Source organism: Liolophura sinensis, chromosome 7 (genome assembly GCF_032854445.1).
Source record: "Liolophura sinensis isolate JHLJ2023 chromosome 7, CUHK_Ljap_v2, whole genome shotgun sequence".
NCBI classification, from domain to species: Eukaryota; Metazoa; Mollusca; class Polyplacophora; order Chitonida; family Chitonidae; genus Liolophura; species Liolophura sinensis.
In genome coordinates, this window is record NC_088301.1 from 50,435,016 (window position 1) to 50,455,011 (window position 19,996).

Genomic DNA, 19,996 nt, shown 5'->3' on the forward strand with positions numbered 1-19,996 from the left:
TTTGATATTTACTAAAAGGCAATAATTTGAGCTATTCTTTTCCAGTGCAGTACATTTGCTTTGGTTAGCTCATATGGATTTTTTTTTTTTGAAATCTCCAGTACAGGCCTGGCATTTTAACTTTAAAGGAGCACGATAAAGGTACGTACATAGGTCTACGGGTTCCGAATCCCAGCCTGAGAGGATTTGCGCAGGGTTAAAGACGCCTGTATGACCGTTTGTGGAGTCTAATGGTCGTTGAAGACCATTTTCTTCCACCAGAATGGTGCCTGCATATCTGTGGGTTAAATGTGGGAAAGTTCGCCGGCAACTTGCCAAAGGTGGAAGGAATCGGCCTTCGCCGCGGACACTCTGCTTCACTCCATCTGTGCATAGGCTAGAACTGATCCCCGTGGCTTTTAACATGAAGTAAATTAATAAATAAATATATAAAATGATATATATATATATATATATATATATATATATATATATATATATATATATATATATATATATATATATATATATGAAATATTCTTGAGTACCGTGCAAAAAAAAAAAGAAAGAGAGAGAGAAGAAAAAAAAACTATCAAATAAATAAATATATATCAGACATGAATGTTATATGTACTCCTATACCTTATAATAATATAGACTATATAGTCCGAAAATAGGTCTACAGAAAATAATTTGTACGTGTACATGTATTTATAAGCGACCTGTTTTGCTGCGGACAAATTCGAAAATTAATCTTCTAAGGTGATAATCCATCCAAAAGCCAAGTTATTTAGAGAATTATCCATCGTCGTCAAGACTTTTATTGCAAGAAAGAGGCAATTTTCTGTCGGTACCTTCGATGTCGATCGAATGTTTTCTCGTATCTTTTCATATACACATGTATAGTAATAATAGACTTTCATGTATTTTGTACCATTTTCACAGTCTACGCACACATCATTTCCACTTTGATACGTTTACAACACATTTACCGGTATGCAGGTCCATAAACTGACTATAATCAGGCCAGTTAATTCATGTATTTACATAATATTAATTAAACGTCCCACGTGCAAAACCTAAATTAACCCTTATCCACCCATATGGTCAGGCTAATTGCTTGCAGTATTATAGGCTACGGCATACAAAATATGCTTTCTGAATGAATGTATTGTATTTTTAAAACATATTTGCCGTGATATGAGTCAATGTAAAGTTTTACTGTTTTTAAATTACTGCTTTTCTGTTATTTATTAACTGTCCACATTCCGCCAAGGAATGGAATAAGACTCTTCTGTGAAGGAGGTAATAAAGGTATAGCCAGTGCTTCTTCGGAGAGAAGCAAACTTCCTCATCTTGAAAGTAAATACTGAACTATGGCCAGCAGTATCCGATCACGTACTGTGTGCAGTGGGGCTCTAAGAACATTTATTTCCAGTCTTGCACAAAATGGTGGAAGATTATCGCGCATGAATAGTCGCCTGTCAAGACATCTGAGTTCGTTACCCCAGAGAGAGCTCATTGCAGACGATGAACTCGGAGTTAATCTCCTGGAAGGCGATAATTCTGGTAAATTTTAAAATTAGATGTTACTAGTAAAATTTTGCTTTGTTCTTCTGCAACAAAATCTCGTTAACGTAGTTGCATGCACATTCTGCATTTTCAGCATTTTCATTTTGACATCAAAAATTTGAACCCAAATCCAGGCACATGTATGTAGCCCATCGTATACTGTCCTTGAGCACAATAAGGGCATTTTTTTTTTACCTGTATGCCACACAACTTTGAATGGTAGGACGTGTCAGGGTTTATTATAAGTATTGATTGTGTGTACAGTGAAATGTTATTACACGGCTCAGTCTATGTATCTGCAATTTTCAGGTAAGTTAGAGGCTACTATATATGTGTATCAAGTGACAGTACATAGCTACATTGTAAGGTAAAACTCAAAGTCAGAGTGGTAAGAGCATTCACCCCATGATAAATCCAGTTCCAGCCCTGAGTTGAGATGATAAAGGCCAGACTAAGCAGCTGTTGTAGCATTTTTTTTTTTCAGTTTACTGCCTGGTGTAGCAACAGTGAGGTAGCAACAATGTATATGTGCACATTGGAACAAGGGGACATGCTATAAGGTGACTTCATGATATCATGGCTTCAGTAATGCTCAAAATGTATTTAAAACCCAAAGATGGGAGTGGGTAGTGGCTGAGTAGGTAAGGTGTTTGCCTTTCGTAAGGACACACAAGGTGCGGGTTCAACCACCTTTTGAATTGCCCTTTGTGCTGTTTAGCTTGATGACTAGTCTTCATGTGAGAAAGTTCTGCAGTAGCTTGCCAAAGGTGGGTGGTTTACGACTAGCACTCTGGTTCCCCACCCACCCAGAAAACTGACCACCTATAGTATGAGTGAAAACATTGTGTGGTTTTAATCCACAGTTAAATAAATAGACTAAGACAGGAAGGAAACATATATTAACAAAGACATTGTTAGCTGGTGGCTTTAGTCTAGATTTAGTCTCTTTACATCATGTATTATATTGTTATTCTTGTTTGTTTTTTCCCAGGTATTGCAGTTTTTTCAATGAGAAGACACAAAACCAGAAATGCAATGGGGAGAAATATCATGAAACGTGTAGGTTTGATTATCAGACATTTATATTTTATTGTTTTTCTTCAGAAATGTTTACTAGACAAGTCTTTACTGAACATTAACAACACATTATTTTACTTATAATGGCATGAGTCCATGTGAAGGATGCCTTCTTTCAAGGAAATACATAATTTGACATGACTATGTTTTGTTATTTAGTTTTCTGAGGGCCTTGATGCTGTAAAATTTAACAAGGCAGTTCGAGTTGTAATCATCAGGAGTGAGGTCCCTGGGGTCTTTTGTGCAGGTAGACATTATTCTGTCAATCATGTGCAGTAATTATAATTGAAGTGAAATTGACATATGTATTTAGACTAGACATCTTTTTGGATAAAGTTAGTATCTTTCCTGTAATAAATAAATTAGAAAACCTTAGTGTGAGAGGCATGATATGAATTTGTGATAAGCATGCATAGATGTTATAACATTATGGCACACCAGATTCACTTGTAATGTGAAACTCTGTGAAAAGAAACATGTTAAACTATATGTAAGAATACATGTACTAAGTTTATATATTACAGGTGCAGATCTGAAGGAAAGGGCACAGATGACAAATGAAGAGGTGGCTCGTTTTGTTCAGGGTCTGAGGTCAAGTGTCACCGAATTGGCCAACCTTCCCATGCCAACGATAGCTGCTATTGATGGTTATGCATTAGGAGGAGGACTGGAAATGGCCTTGGGCTGTGACATGAGAGTGGCCTGTGAGTGTAGTTGGTGAAATAGTATTTATGCCCACTAAGCTGAATGTGTTTAACATCTATTGTTTTTATGTTCATGAAAGGTTTTTAGAAATTCAGAGTTTTAGACATTCCATTTTTACCTTGTTGGCCAAACTGTGCTTACATCCCAGCGATAATTTAGTGCATGGAAGGTGTTTTTCTTTTGTGTTTGGTTTTAAGTTTAAATAATCTTTTTGTCTTTTCAGCATCTTCAGCTAAAATTGGCCTTGTAGAGACATCTTTAGCAATCATTCCAGGAGCAGGTAACTCTTGAACACATATTTCTAATGTTACATAAAAATGTATTCTCCTTTCAAATGCATAATTAAGTGCTTTGTCAATTGTCAAGGTAGAAGTATGGTAGACTCTACTAGAATCTTTGCATTATTGTCATTCTAACTGCTGGACTGAAGAAAAACATATATGTCCTGTTATGAGTGTATATTTGCCCTGAGTGATAATTGTGTGACCATAACAGCTGAAATATGAAAAAAATTCCTTCTAGGTTTAAAGTTGGAAAAATTTTAGGAAATTTTTAGGTCTGTGAAGTGTATGGTATGTGCTTTTATGTACAATTTATTTACTTAAAACCTTGGAGGAGGTAATCAAAATGATTTGCATGCATGTTATGTCTGTATTTCAGGAGGTACGCAGAGGCTGTCCAGAGTGATTGGCCCAGCTTTGGCAAAGGAGTTGATATTTACAAGTCGTGTGTTGGATGGAGAGCTGGCACATCAGTATGGAGTAGTTAACCATTGTGTTCCACAGAATGATGCTGGTGATGCTGGCTTTCAGAGAGCTCTACAGCTAGCACAGGAGATTTTGCCACAGGTTTGTCAATGTGGACTGTACAAATACAAGTTTAATGAAGAACTGTTCATTGATCACAGTGTAATTGTTATATTCTGTGTCTTCACTGTTCAAGAAAATTGGTTCCATCACAATAGCTGTCAAGTATGTATTGGTATTTGATTCAAATAAATGATATAAAGAATGACTAACTGTTGTAATCAAGTTAGGGTTACATTGCATAAGGTTAGGTTGTGAAATGAAATTTTGAGCCTCCTGTATCTTACATTTTACAGGGACCAATTGCTTTAAGGATGGCCAAGTTTGCGATCAACAAAGGCATAGAGGTAAGTATTCACAAGATTGATTGAAATTAAGATAGATTTGATTCTGTTTTCTCTTTTTGCATTTTATTGCATTATAGTGTTTATGTGTTTTGTTGTAAAATATTTGCCTAGTTGCCAATTGATGACTTTACAAATTTTTCAGGTTGATCTTCAATCAGGATTGAAATTTGAAGAAGCATGCTATGCGCAGGTAAAGTATTGAGAAATATCCTGTATCATCCATCAATTTTTGTGTAAGAATTTGTGATTTTTTAGAATTTTTCTTACAGTAAGAATGCAGCAATGTATTGAGATACTGCGAGTGAAATTTTGTTTCACTTGTTTCATGGTGAATACTTTCAGTACTGTTTGGAGGCAAACTGTAACACCTTCATGCAAATGTATATATATGTAGTACATTGTACTGAAAGTAGAAATACCACAAAACTCCAATGATAATCACTAATACACAAATCAATAAAATGGAGTATCTTAAAAGTATTCACTCACTGATTACTAAAAATATTTTGTTTTTAACATTCTGTTTTAGATTGTGCCTACAAAAGACAGAATTGAAGGACTAACAGCATTTAAGGAGAAACGAAAACCAGTTTATAAAGGAGAATAATTCTTCGTGAATACATCAAATTACAATACAAATCTTTTACTGGTCTTGTTGAACAAGAATACATGTATGACAAAGAGTAATAATGAAAAAATGTCATAAACTTTGTATGATACGGACAGTCTGTTTGTTTTATAGAAATATGCAAAGCATTCCAACTTGACATGAAAATTTCCTTTCTCGAAAGACTGAATTCAACAAAATATTGTCTGGATCAAGTAAAATTGTTCTGAGGTCATTTTTTACTCAACTTATTAATGTTTTATTGTGCAAGTGTATGGTACACTGGTTATGTAGTGTGTAATGGTGAAATATTAATACATTTTTTATGAGATTGAGTTGTAGATTTTGAGTATTATTAAATGTTTTTTGTCATAATGCATTTATATTAAATATTCAAAAATTAATCTTTCTGCTTGGAATGAATTTTATTTGCTGTTTGCTGGAATTTCAGTTTCTTTGAAGCATTTTTGCTGTTTTTTCTATTGGGGTCATCAAAAAGTACTTCTTACTTCAGACCTCAGATTTGCCGTTTTACTCAAACCAAGAGGCTTAACTCGGTGAAAACATTGTTTAAATAACATTACTTGACAGTTAATACAGAACTCCCTAAATGCTAAATTACTTCGTAAGACAAATAACAGGCTTGAAAATGTTTTTCAGGGTCATAGATTGTGCTGAGGGATTTGATATCTGGTGACAGTTCAGTTTATTATACCAAACTTACCAAATATGCATAGCCTCCCTCTTTCACCAAACACTTTCTTGATGCTTGTATTCCCAAGGACCTTATATTTTTTTTTTTTGCACTACACAGTATTTATTTTTGCGCAGATCTGAGATTTTCACCATATGCAGGAAGCTGAATATGTTTCAAGTCTCAAATCTGTATACATGTATGTTTGCCCCGTGTTCTTCCCGATTTCGACCCACCACAATGTTGGCCGCCGTCGTATAAGTGAAATATTCTTGAGTACAACGTAAAACAGCTGTCAAATCAGATAAATAAGTAGTCAAACCTGCATGTAAGATATGATTACAGTACATGGAGAAATTTAGGTAAATATTATAACGAATATTCAAGGGTATCTTTTTATGTAGGACAATTTTCTTAAATTCGGTTTCTATACAGTTGATGGAAAATTATAGTTTAGACTGTTGGTCAGAATTTGGAGCAGTGTTTTATAAATGTAACAAGTGTCGAGAGTGGCAACATGCTTATTCTTTGATAATGGAAAGATGTGCTCAAAGGGCTATTTAACTTCATATGCAGAAAAATGTACTTTATCTTGAAATGTTTGGTAATGACGTGAAAAAATATCGAATGTACGATGAAAAGAAAAAGATATATAAATAAGCACTTCATAATCCAGTGTATGTATGCCTTAAACATGATTTCATATCTAATCCATGTGTGCAGAATTCCGCTGCGTTTTCGGCCCGTCGGCCTCGTTAAAATGATGTCACGTAAGCAGCCAGTTTACTGCTTGCGAAAACACGACCTAGCATTTAATTAAATTGGGAACACTGCTACGTCACATATATAGGCCTACCTGAATAAACTATCTTGAAACATACCTGAATAAACTATTTAACGATATCGGGTATACACAGACAGCGAACGAGAAGTACAGAGGGCCAGATAACCCCTCATTGACCCATGCATACATTAGGGTTCATGAATATACAACTTTCTTGTGAAAATTTGGTGTGACTATTCTACTTATGCCGTTTTGTTTTTTTGCTTTTGGGTGGGGGGAGAGGAGTTGATTCTGCTTCTAAATGCTTCACAGCATTAAATCCCATTGGATTATACAAGCCGTCGGGGACATTATGCCCGAAAATGATTAAGTCCGTGTTTAGGAATATTAATACCTACTTCACACGTGGATATCACGTTGCGGGATTTTGGCTTATGGACTGGCCAAGCCACACTGCAGTAGGTAATGAACTAACGTGAGAGTGACATTTGTACCACGGAGCACCCATAACTATAACATCTGTACAAGGAACACCGACCCAGAGGAAACCTCAAGCATAAAGATGATTAGGAAAACCAAGGTTCAGGATCAGCTTTTGGATGTCTACGACTACGTTATCAGTAAGAACCATGGTTCATGAAGTGTTGAGTTGTCTGGAGTGGTAGATTGCTCATTCGTTTGTTTTTCGATCAGAGAAATGTACAATCTTATATCAGAAGTGAAAATATACTCCACTGCTTAAAGTATTTTAACCTCCAATGTTTAGCAGTGTATGTACGTCTGTTACACAGGTGAATATAAAACATACGATTATTTTTCATGGGGTTTCTTCGGTGGGTTATATGCATGATTAGACAGCCTATTTTCAGTAGCGCTACAATTAACTCTCAAGAAGTAATCTGTTAAATTTAAAAGAAACAGTTTGATCGATGCTAGAATGTTTTCTGTTATTGAAGCCGATCATTCTGTTAAACATAGCAAAGATTTTGTAATAATTAAACTCAGACATTTTTATCACAAGGTCGAGATTACTGATTTTTGTGCCTGCACGAAACCACCAATGGCGCGGAATACAGAAGTATTTGTTAGCACTGCAACTATCTTCTGATGCCAGATTGTGGTATCGCTGTATGTTTGTGTAATTTTCTTGGTCATCTTGATGGTTTTTTTTTTATGGTAAGAATTTCCAAGACTTCAAATCTATACAGGTAATTTGCGAATAATCAAGACCATACACTCAGACCGTGGACCAACAGCCAGTTTTGAGTTACATCCTTGCTTCGAGACCGCTGCTGTCGGCACTTGTGCAGTGTGCACGACATCATCGTTAATACAGAAAACGTGTTTGGGAGTAAATATTCGTAACCGGGTCATTAAATAACAACTATTGTGAAAAGTGAAGAAAATGATCTTAATTTGGATAGGGCGGTTGGGGAGGTTTGGATACTATTCGAGTGGATTTGTCAGCCAGGTGTTTATAATGGCGACAGTGAAAGGTGATTGTCATACATGAATAACAAGGTGATAAGAAGAATCTTCAAGGTTACTTCAAAGTCAAGAAATTCTCGCTTGAGGTCAGCGCAGAATATCGGACCGAGTTCCAGATATGGTGAACATGTCACGATCCATTGCGATAAGTCTGGAAACAAAGCTGGAGACTGGCCTACTTATGTCAATGGCAGTGTCGACGATTTTATTTATTTATTTATTTTATTGGTGTTTTACGCCGTACTCAAGAATATTTCACTTATACGACGGCGGCCAGCATTATGGTGGGAGGAAACCGGGCAGAGCCCGGGGGAAACCCACGACCATCCGCAGGTTGCCGGCAGACCTTCCCACTTACGGCCTTAGAGGAAGCCAGCATGAGCTGGACTTGAACTCACAGCGACCGCATTGGTGAGAGGCTTCTGGGTCATTACGCTGCGCTAGCGCGCTAACCGACTGAGCCACGGAGGCCCCAGTGTCGACGATATTTCGCCGTCATTGAAAACTGTTGCCTGCTTCTCTGAGGGTGAATCCGACCTTATTTATTTATATGTACTTGCTTTGTTTTCTGGTGGTTTGTATTGAACGCTGTTTTGGAAATTGGTATGGCGGATATTGACCAGAAATGTCCATTGTGCTTGACGGGTAATAGGGCTGTACAAATGTCTGTTTCGAAACCTCTAGAGACTCTTCACACTTTGCGATAAGAGGCTATAATCCGGAACAAAAAAACAAAATGTGTACGGTAAGGTCACACGATAACGTTACATATAGTACATGTAGTCCTACATCTAATTGGACAAAAAGTTGATAAAGTGAATGTGGCCTGCATGCTATAATTCTTGTGTAGATAGCTGTTTACCCAACCGAATATACGCCATTATTACCCAGTAAAATAATATTACGGAAGGCATATCACCATCTGCACAGGACATTCTATTATAACCGACCGGTGAACTCTATATACAATAAATCTTTCAGCAGAAATTCTCGAACATATGCCCGTTTTTCATGGGTAGGTACGATGGTTGTGAGTTTTTACATTAAAATTATATAACTTGTGATATATAAATTGAGCAACAAAGAGATAACAAAGAAAAATAAACTGAAAATTGATACATATTGAAATAATCTCCTCTTGGAAGTAGTTTAACAGGACACTGTTGATTCAAGCGGCAGTTGTGGTGTTGTATCAGCTTATGTGCATAAGTCTTAAGAACATCTATCCCACGTTATCACTCTGCAGTCGGTGCTGGCAGCTGCGGTGGTGTTTTGGCCAACAGACTCTCCGAAGATGCTGGAAAATTCATCCTGGTTCTTGAGGCCGGTGCCGATGACCTGGAAAATCCAGACATTGCCGTTCCTGGACGTGCAGGCAAACTTCAAGACACAAGTTTTAACTGGGGCTACAGATCTGTCTCACAAAAGTGGGCGTTTAAAGGTTATGAAGAGCAGGTAACGTCGTCAAATGCCTATGTATATGTATCTCATATTAGGGTCTGGCAGCAAACAGCGGATGGTCGGTTTCTCCCGGAGTCTACCAGGTTTCCTCTAACCATAATGCTGGCAATGTCGTATAAGTGAAATGTTCTTGAGTACGGCCTAAAACACCAATGAAATAAATAAATAAATCATATTAGCATTATTTGCGGATTTCAAACCTACTAACTTTCGTTTGAGGATAGAGTTTGTGGCAATACCTTTTCCCGCGTAATGGCGACTCGGGTGCAAGCTGGGTTGTAATATATATGAATACTACGTTTATCCACAAACCGTCGACGTTAAGGCATAAATGAACTACACAGTTTTGGCCCGGACTATTTTAAGCGGGAAAGGACTACCCATCAAAGCGAAGCAACCTTCATGAAAGTTAGGGAAGCACGATGAGAAACATTCACCTAGAACATACTTTGCGTCTTTCCAACATCACTGAAAACTTTCCATGATTCCGTTTTATTTTCATACTTTACATATTTTCTTAGTTCTTTGGCACTTTGGGTTAAACGTCGTTTTGGAAATTGGCCTTACGATTATTGACCTGGAACGTTCATCTTGGGTGACGGATGGTATAGGCAAGTCTCGTTCGACGCATAGATTTTAACGAGTTTGACCAGGACAAAGTAAACACAGTCCAGTGAAATCGCATATAGCTCCATGCAGAATGATCAGATCTAATTGCTGATTGCCATTATTTAAACCCTTATAAGACGGTATCTATTGTCACACTGGCCACGGAAACAAGTTTTAGAATTGTCACATCTCGCTGATTTGCGTACTGGTAAAATGAATCGTAGACAAAACGGATGACTTCGATTGATGCAATCAAGAAAAGATTAATGTATAGATGTATCCATGGGAACGGTGAGGATTGTTCCTCGCCGTGATTTGTAAACACATTTCAGAAGATGTCTTTCGCCGCTCACAAGAGAGATACTCTAGTCTTGAGCTGAAATCTATCTATAAACTTGTCTATAATTGTTTCTGCTTTTTTAAACCTGTATTGCAAAGAAAGATAGATAGGTTTTCTTACCACAGAAATCCTGGTTCTAACACACATATTCTCACCATAATATGGGTGAAACACTGATGAAGTGGCGTTAAACAGTGATTATTCATTTTTTTCTGTGTCCCCATTTCCGCGCAGTATATCCACTCCTCGCATTCTACCTCTTCTGTAATATTTCTTATTTTCAATTACTGTCATCACATTATATTTAATGATGGTATCTGTAGTTTTGCATCCATGCAGACCTTTAATAATCCTTTCATTATCCCAGTCTTCTGTTGCAATCTAAATCACAGGTCGAACGGGACATTTTTGTGTCCGTATACATTTTATGGTAAATAAATTGTTTGCGTATGCTCTTATAATTATTTATTTTACGAGTGTCTTACGACGTGCTGTATGTTCTTATATGTTCAAAATATGTCTATAGCGGTGCGTTACGCCCCGAGGAAAGGGACTTGGCGGATCCAGTGCCATAAACTACATGGTATACATGAGAGGCACACCTCACGATTATGACATCTGGGAGAACATGGGCTGTACAGGCTGGAGCTACAGAGACGTCCTGCCTTACTTCATCAAGTCTGAGAGCTGCTTGTCCTCCAGGCTTAGAGATAACGGTAAGGATATATATGAGGCTGAAGGAGTCCGCTTGCGTCAATGTCAATATACAGCATTCCAAATAAACATACATCTGCTATTTAACAAGAGCATGCATCTGTATATATAATCCATGTGTAATAATCCATGATTGTTTATGTGAATACAAATCAAAGGAATCATTTTTCAAATATATCAAGATATATTCTTATTAAGTTGATATATATTTATCCGATATTTACTAAGCTATATAGTCAAAGATACCATTCTGCCGATTTTTTAAAAAGATTTATGTAGTCATTTTGTTCGAAGAAACTAATTTATCATAAAAACAGTAAGGCTACGGCAATAACACAATATCTCTGTATGAAATTGTACAGTGGGTTATCGTTTAATGCTATATCGTATGTTAAATGTTTCATTAGTTACACCATTAGATGTTGGTAAAGATGAATTAATATCTGAATCCCCACAGGATTTCACGGATCAGACGGTCCAATGCTGGTTTCCGAGGGAAGCTTTTCACAAATTGGGAGTATTTTTCTTGATGCTTGGAAGGAGTTCGGATACCCAGAGACAGATTGTAATGGGAATGATCCTATAGGTTTGTACTGGTTATATATAGCTTACACATGTTAGGTGACAAACGACAGCAAGTGAAAATGGATTTTAACTTATTAAGGTGCTCTCTACATGTGTGTGTTTATACATGTTGCACATCATTCTGCATATCCAGCGTTTGATTGTGGGGTGAAAATGTATATATATATATATATATATATATATATATATATATATATATATATATATATATATATATATATATATATATATATATGTGTGTGTGTGTGTGTGTGTGTGTGTGTGTGTGTGTGTGTGTTTCTATGTTATTCAATAAAGGCGAGGTGAACGGCACAGAGTATTCTCAAACAACCGCTTAATTTATCTACTTATAGGTTTCATGAAGGTCCAGGCTAACATCGGAGATGGCGTTCGTCAGAGTTCGGCGGAGTGCTACCTTCGGCCTGCGTCAGGACGGGACAACCTGCACATTGCTACACACTGTCACGTCACGAAGGTACAAATCGCCATAAACCTGTTGAAATTATACAGGCAGTACATGCATCTTATATGGCATTTGAAACGTACTGACAGGTTTCAGACTTTTTTGAAGAACAAGGGTTGTGCAATGGCTATGACCCGATGTCTTGCTGTATCTTCTATAGTATACTACCATTTGTGCACATGAGATGCTACTCTTTAAGTATTTCCATGAACAGTTAAAATAAGAACCTGTAACTGATGTAAATTGACAAGGGGCCGGATTTCACAGGTTACGTGTGACCATTTTCTATCAAACTGTCGTCGGTGCCCTTATTTTAATCTCCGTGCAATGTTCTGTATGTTGAAATTAACACTATTTGTATTTTAGGCATTATATACTACGTAATTTGATTGATCTTTTCGTCATGTTTTGAAAACTGTTGACCTCACCTTTTTTTCTGGAACCGTTACTAACTCTTGTTTGATTGTCATGCGAGTAACAGGATAGTCCTTTGAACACTGAAAATTAGAATTTCGGTTCATTCAATAATTCAGAATTCCGCATCAACAGTGGGAATATTATTAATAAAATGAAATACTTCATTTTGATTTTTTCCAAAATGTTCACGAGAATAATAAACCAAGGCATGATATATTTGTTTTAATAGTAAAAAGGCATAGCGGAATCATGAAAAATATCTTCTAGCCGTACATAATTTGTGGTTTTGCAGATACATGTAGATAGCAAAATAGCTCGCGCTGTGGAATTTGTACGGAAGGGCGAGAAACAGCTCGTCCGTGCACGACGCGAAATCCTCTTGTGTGCCGGAGCTATTGGCTCTCCACAGATATTAATGCTGTCAGGCATTGGTCAACGGGCACATCTTCAGGATTTGGGGGTGAGCTAAGCATGCATATACAAGCATATGTAGACGTTAGTAGGTGAAATAATTTTGATTTGTCATTGGTTTACCACTGCACATGAATTACCTGAATGCATCGAAGATAATTTCCGCAGTTATAATAAATTCGTTTTTGGTGTTAACAATTCTGTAGAAAAACTAAATGTATTTTGTAAGTAATAATATTATTGTTGGTATGGATTACATTTCCAGGATATAGCAGTTCTCAGTACTAGAATCTGCTATATCCAGAAAGTGTAATCCCTACTAAAAATATTACTGGTACTCATTCCCATCAGGTTGTTTCTTTTCAATCTGCAGATTCCTGTGGAGACAGACTTGCCTGTAGGAGAAAATTTCCAGGATCACTGCGGCGCTTTAGGGATGGAATTCGAAATAGATCATTCTTATTCTCCAAGGGACTCGAAGGAAAGTGACGACCTGTATAACAACCTGAGAGCAGGTGCGTTACTTGTATACAACAACTCTATATATAACTGACGCAGTGGCATAGTGGCTGGAACGTCTGCATCTTAAAGGGAAAACCTGGGGGTTCTTTAACATCGGTGATATTGGCATTACCTCGCTTGGCTCTCAGCATGAACAGTGTATTCGGCATGGCCTTCCAGAGAGGCAGCACTGCAAATAGGTCGGCACTGGGTTTGGCCTGCTACAAAGAGACACCGTCGTGATGGTGACAGCGATATTAAAGTGAAAAACTGCAGAACCCACTTATGTTTGTGTCCACTGAAATACTACCGTTCAAAGTATCTTGAACGGGCATTAAATATTTTTTTAGATTTTTTTTCAACCCAGTAAAAGTTCAGTGAAACTTCCTCTTAGCACAGTTTCAGCACGTCTGCATTGTCGGGAGCAAGGTGACGTCACGTTTACTCTAGCTCTTTAACGTCGAAGTTTTTTTCCGTATAATAGTCTTGCATGTAGCATTAGCCTCTGAGAGATAAAAGTTGTGGCCGTAGGCGACGAAGGCCCAAGTGATAAATAGCTTTCTTCCACTACCTGAACTGTTGATACAGTCGGCCTACTACGTCATGTACGGGGAACCACAGCGACCCTGTGTGAAGCCTAGTGAAGCAAACAGTCTGACGTTTTCAGCAGTGGCAATAAAACTAGGTTTAAGTTTGTCGCCTTTAACTAAGATTTCTCCTTAACACTTTGTAAGATAGGCCTATAGATCATTTAAGATATTACAGAAACATGAACCAGACATTGTTTCAAGTTACTGTTTTTAAGGGCATTTGGGAACCAATATTGGGGCATGCACTGGATTACTCAAAACTGATGTGCAGGACCCCGGCAACCCCAATCCTGATTTACAGTTTTTTCTGCGGATCCAGCTTCTTAGGACTTGACACTGACGGGATGTACAAGCGGAACACAGGCATGCGTGACGAGGTAAGCACATGTAACATTGTTAATAATGCGATCTCCGAACTCTCCGTCTCTATGTATGTTTATGAGTATAAATTAAGCAGAGCACACGGGTGTTAAGTTTCTGTCAATACAGACAGAAAATATGCAAGAGACGAGGAATTAAACACTGACCGTTTGGCTTGTAAAAGGTTTAGTTGACATTTTATTTCGTCTGCTAAACGGTAATGATTCCGCCAACGGTTCTAAGAAACGCACCTCCATAACTCACTTGAGTCTGTTTTGCAATGCCTGCAGCTTCCGCTGGTTTGTCAGTAGCTGAAGTCTAAAGGTTTGCCAGATAGCTTGCGAAGGGCACTCCGATTCCCTCAACCTATAAACTGTGCATTCTGATTTGATTGTTGTCATATTTTGTTATTAATTACTGCATTTAGTTAGCCCATAACCTTTATCATTCCGTACAAGATTTGGGAAGCGATGATCGCCGGAAACGTGGGAGAGAACGGTGTTATGATCACTCTTAATGTGACCCACCCGAAGAGCCGAGGGACAATCCGATTGGCTAGCACTGACCCCTTCACCCCGCCCGTGATCGACCCCAATACATTTTCTCATCCAGATGACGTTAAGGTGTTGGTTGAAGGTAGGTGTACACAGCAGGTTTTGTAGCTATACATGCATATCTGTCAAGTAAAAGTTATCTGGTTGTAATGTACGCGAACTAGTGAAGTAAACGAAATCCCGTTTGAAACTTGTCAAATTCTGTTAAATTTTAAACAGTATATTAAGAGATTTTACTCCTGTATTACCTTTTGCTTCCTTCCGTTCAACCCGATGTGAATGTGAATATACATACATACATACTGAGAATATTCCTTTTCTTGTATGAAAGGTTTGAAGATCATATTGAAGGTAATCCAGACAACTCCCTTGAAAGCTATTGGCGTAAAACCAAATCGTCGAATTTTGCCCGGGTATAAAGGAACACCATTTACCGACGAGTACTGGGAAGAGTTCGTTAGAACTATGACTTTTAACACTTATCACCCAGCGGGCACGTGCAGAATGGGGCGGCTCCGTGACCCCTCAACAGTTGTAGATTCTCAGCTTCGGTGAGTAAATATTTATCAAACGAACATCACAAACGCCTTATCAGAATACTGTCTTATAGGTTACTCCAGATCTGCAAATATCATAGCAAAGAAGAGTTTCATGGCCAAACGTGGTAATCAAAATAAAGGTTGCCAGGTATTTAATTTTTTCTTTCTTTTTTTCTTTCTTTTTTTTTGTAGTGTAAAAGGAATCGATCGTTTGCGTGTTGTGGACGCCTCTATCATGCCGGAGATTACGTCAGCCAATCTCAACGCCACCTGTATTATGATCGCAGAGAAAGCAGCTGATATGATTAAGGGGAACAACCATGTGGCTCGTTTATAATGAGTCGTTATATCAATTACTCTACTACCTTCCATTTGTAACAAAATTTGTGAATGTTATTGCCTTTCCTATGCTATTTTGCAGAAATATAATGCCTGCGTTGTGTATGATTTTGTTCAAAAGCGTGTAAGAAGAAGACATTTCTTCTGTAAGAATCAGTATCTGATATAGCCTCTATAATATTTAGCTTAGAGCACGATACGCCTTGAATGCACTTCATCATATTTTTTGATGATAAACTTCATACCGGTTCATTTTATGTTATCATTTCCATACAAATTGCGCGGAAAATACTTCTTTGGCTACCTTGGATCAAGTTCATTGGAGATGTTTTATGTTGTCAGATATCACATAAATCAGGAATTATGTCAACTGCCCGGGAATCAGCTTGCTGTTTCTATTGATCTTTGATTCTCGATCACCCTATCACCAGTGAAGTTAACTTTCAAACGGTACTGATTCTGTGAATTAATTTTAAAAGAAATTCTGTTGTCTGAGTGATGCCAGAATATAATATCTGCTATTACAGCAGGTTATTCTGCTAAACATTACACACATATCCTATTATTTTAACATAAAGACTCTATAGGACTAACAAGATGTTATGTTGAATACGACAGAGTATTATCTTATAATAACCGAATACATAATAGCATTACTCAGGCAAAAGACCTTCTTTTAAAATTAACAGATTGAATTTTTAAGTGTAAAGTAGGATGAGCCTCGCTTTCAGGACCGTCCTTGCAGAACAGCAACATACCCACAACATGTGGCATGCAGTAATATATAAATGTTTGGGGACGTTCGTAAATGAGTATGGGAATAATGCTCTGTGGACGTCTGCGCGGAAGTTTAACCTTATCTTGTGGTCTTCTCACTTTGATAGTTATATATATCCTCGATTATTTTCGGATCATTGTGTAGCGTACAGCGTCATTGTGTTACTTGATTCACTTAATGGTTTAAGGATTTTAGTCATCCATATAGTCAATGTAAATAAATAACGTTCGCGAAGTACATAACAGGGATTGGTTGCTATGAGTTTTAAATGCATGGTACAATGATCAATTTATTTAATAACGCAGCGACGCGCTAAAACTATATTTACCATATAGATAAACTCATTTGGCGTCATGGAAATGCATTAAATATCTACACGAAATATATTGGCATCTGGAGTTATCTAGATCTGGTTCACTAGATACAGATATTTGTTCCGCACTGTGTGCGTAAGCCCCTATACTTGCTTTGACCTGTGTTCGATGTACTACGTGCTTGGTAACGCTTTCATGGTTACAGCTATGACTTGATTGTCTCAGGCTCTAATTTATCAATGGGGCCTCCGTGACCGAGGTGGTTAGCACGCCAGCGTGGCGAAATGACCCAGGAGCCTCTTACCAATGCACAATGGTCCCGAGAGCAGAGTGGGCCCATCGTCCGCTTCGGGAGTGGTAGATCCAGGGCCAATCCTGAGTTGTAACTTCCTCGCTTAGCGTTCAGTATGAAGGGGATAGTGAAACGCCTGGTTGACCTGTATCAGTATAATGGCTCGGGCGGCGCGGATTACTTGCCTTCGGTAAGGCGTCTCAGTGAAGCAGCACTAGATAAAAGAGCGGTGGAAATTCGTCCTGCAACAAGGAGGCGCATTACAAGCACTCTAAGGATTCCTTCGTCGTGATATGAATTAAAAATTGTTCAGTACGATGTTAAACCCCAAGCACTCACTCGCTCACTCACTCACTCTCACCAATGCGGTGGCTGTGAGTTCAAGACCAGCTCATGCTGGCCTGCTCACCGACCGTACGTGGGAAGCAATCTGCGAGTGGTCGTAGGTTTTCTTTCACAGTAATGCTGGCCGCCGTCGTATAAGTGAAATATTCTTGAGTACGGTGTAAAACACCAATCAAGTAAATAAATAATCGATGATTTTGTACCCCTAACCGGCTAGTCATCCAGTACAGGAATGTACACAGGAATTGGCATATCAATGACCATGGTTGATGGTCACTCACCCATAATTAACAGCAAATGGATTGATGTGATACTGGTATGTGGCAAATGATTCAAATTTTTGAAAATGCACCGAAGGTCATATAGCCATGGAATTTACAGAAAAGCGTCACAAAAATGCTATCAGTTTCCGTAAGCAACTATCCCATAGATGGCCTTGCAACAGCTTCATAGTATGTATCACAGAATCAATCATGTAACTGAACTGTCCACTCTGTAGGTCTGCACATAATTAGAACTTTTATATATCAATCAGAACATGCATATGCATTTACAAATACAGGTATTAAATCGTTAATGCTTAGATTTGTTCTGTATAAGGAGGATGAGGTGCAACATCAATCCAGGTCTTATACAATGAATTTGTGGATTAGCTGGACCTTAGTGACAATTAACGGTCGACCATAAACGTTACGGTGGCCGTTTGTGAGCACTTGTTTTCCACAGGGAGATCAAAATTTGTACGTCACACATGGTGTCACCAACTTACCAAGGGTTTAGTCCATACACTCCGATTTCCTCCGCCTATTAAAACTGACCGTCATGGTACATTTAGATATTAAAGTGATAAGTAAGGTATGGAGTTAAAACAGTAATGAAATAAATAAATATAAATAAATTGAGCTTTTTTATTATAAATGCAATGCTAATGCCTTTATTTTAATGCACATCAAATACGTTTATGGACCATAGGCCATTAAAAAACGATGTAGTAAAGAATTTCTTTAATTGTTACCGATTGCACATGTACTGTGATCGCTGAAATTCGAATTAAGAGATACGCAGATGTAGCCACTGATTAAATAAGATTCATCGCTCCACAGCACAGAACTTTCCGCCACTGACGAAATCTTACACATTTTATTTCTCTTGGACCGATTTCTCAAGAGAAATAAAATGTGTAAGAGTGGGCCCATCGTCCGCTTCGGGAGTGGCAGATCCAGGGCCAATCCTCGCTTAGCGTTCAGTATGAAGGGGATAGTGAAACGCTTGGTTGACCTGTATCAGTATAATGGGTCGGGCGGGGCGGATTTCTAAATTTAAAGGATTTCCATTTAAAACAAAAGAAAATCCGAAGTCATCATCATCAAACTTGGTACTAAAAACTCTTTAAAACTGTCATTTGAGGCAAAGCTGAGGTTTCAACACATTTTAGCAAAGCATTTTGACCAGCTAATGAATATTGGGACAGAGCGCTTTCAGAAGACTGAAAATACCATCTACTTTTCAACACAGCCGCATGTCACAGTTTGCCGCAAGCATTGCAAAGGGACAGAACTCTTGCTCTTCAGCGCACTAGTTTGTTCCCAGTTGAACCCCATTGCGAACGATAGGTCCATTAAATGCGTCAAAGTCTGTTCCATATTGTGTACATGTTTCAGTGTAGCCGCAGTGCAAATAAGTAAGACGAACAGTTGTAGTTCCTTCACGGGGATATCAAGGCATACAGACTGAAAACTGCCTTAGCTAAAAGAGCCGTCAGACCACGTTTACCTCACTGAAACAAACAAAAGCATAAAGAAAACTAAGGTTCAAGGTCACCTGCTCTCCGACTACGACTACGTCATAAGTAAGATTCTTTTAACTTCTGACATTTAGGTCAAGTATGGCAATCGGCATGATTTGGCTGGGAGAAGTCAGTGTGCAGTTCGCACTTAGGTGCTAGCTGCACGTATTCAACAAGGACAAGTCAGTGTTTATTGTAGGCTATACCCCATGTATTTAATACTGCACATACGGCTAGACTTCATACTTACTGTATTAATGTCAGGTAATGCAGGCTATCACATGGTGTGCATACTTCGCGATCCCAACACCAGGTGGCGCCTATGTAAATATCAGTCTAAACACCTGGCCTATATCCTCATCAACAGGGCATACTTACCCTACAGATTTCATACTTAAGAGTTGGTGTATTGATGCAACTTAACGCAGACTATCACGTGATACGCATCGTTCACGGTGCCAATGAAAGGGAGTGCCACTGCGAATATAACAGTCTGGTTATCTGGTTTGCCTGTATCTCCATTAATTCTGCACCTACAG

General features: G+C 38.2%; 2 protein-coding genes across 2 annotated transcripts; both read left to right on the forward strand.

Annotated features, from left to right (window-relative positions):
- The first annotated feature begins 1,317 nt into the window (after nucleotides 1-1,317).
- LOC135470053 (methylglutaconyl-CoA hydratase, mitochondrial-like) lies at nucleotides 1,318-6,711 on the forward strand. The gene is made up of 9 exons (XM_064748767.1): nucleotides 1,318-1,548; nucleotides 2,543-2,610; nucleotides 2,788-2,875; nucleotides 3,153-3,332; nucleotides 3,557-3,613; nucleotides 3,994-4,181; nucleotides 4,436-4,486; nucleotides 4,629-4,676; nucleotides 5,016-6,711. The coding sequence occupies exons 1-9, from the start codon at nucleotides 1,356-1,358 to the stop codon at nucleotides 5,091-5,093; spliced, it is 951 nt and encodes a 316-aa protein (XP_064604837.1). The 5' UTR covers nucleotides 1,318-1,355; the 3' UTR covers nucleotides 5,094-6,711.
- Nucleotides 6,712-6,815: 104 nt separating this feature from the next.
- LOC135471003 (glucose dehydrogenase [FAD, quinone]-like) lies at nucleotides 6,816-16,961 on the forward strand. The gene is made up of 11 exons (XM_064750051.1): nucleotides 6,816-7,191; nucleotides 9,306-9,514; nucleotides 10,996-11,185; nucleotides 11,641-11,769; nucleotides 12,122-12,243; nucleotides 12,941-13,108; nucleotides 13,433-13,574; nucleotides 14,366-14,415; nucleotides 14,969-15,146; nucleotides 15,396-15,615; nucleotides 15,796-16,961. Exons 1-11 carry the CDS (start codon nucleotides 7,134-7,136, stop codon nucleotides 15,938-15,940), a joined length of 1,611 nt encoding a protein of 536 aa, XP_064606121.1. The 5' UTR covers nucleotides 6,816-7,133; the 3' UTR covers nucleotides 15,941-16,961.
- The last annotated feature ends 3,035 nt before the right edge of the window (nucleotides 16,962-19,996 follow it).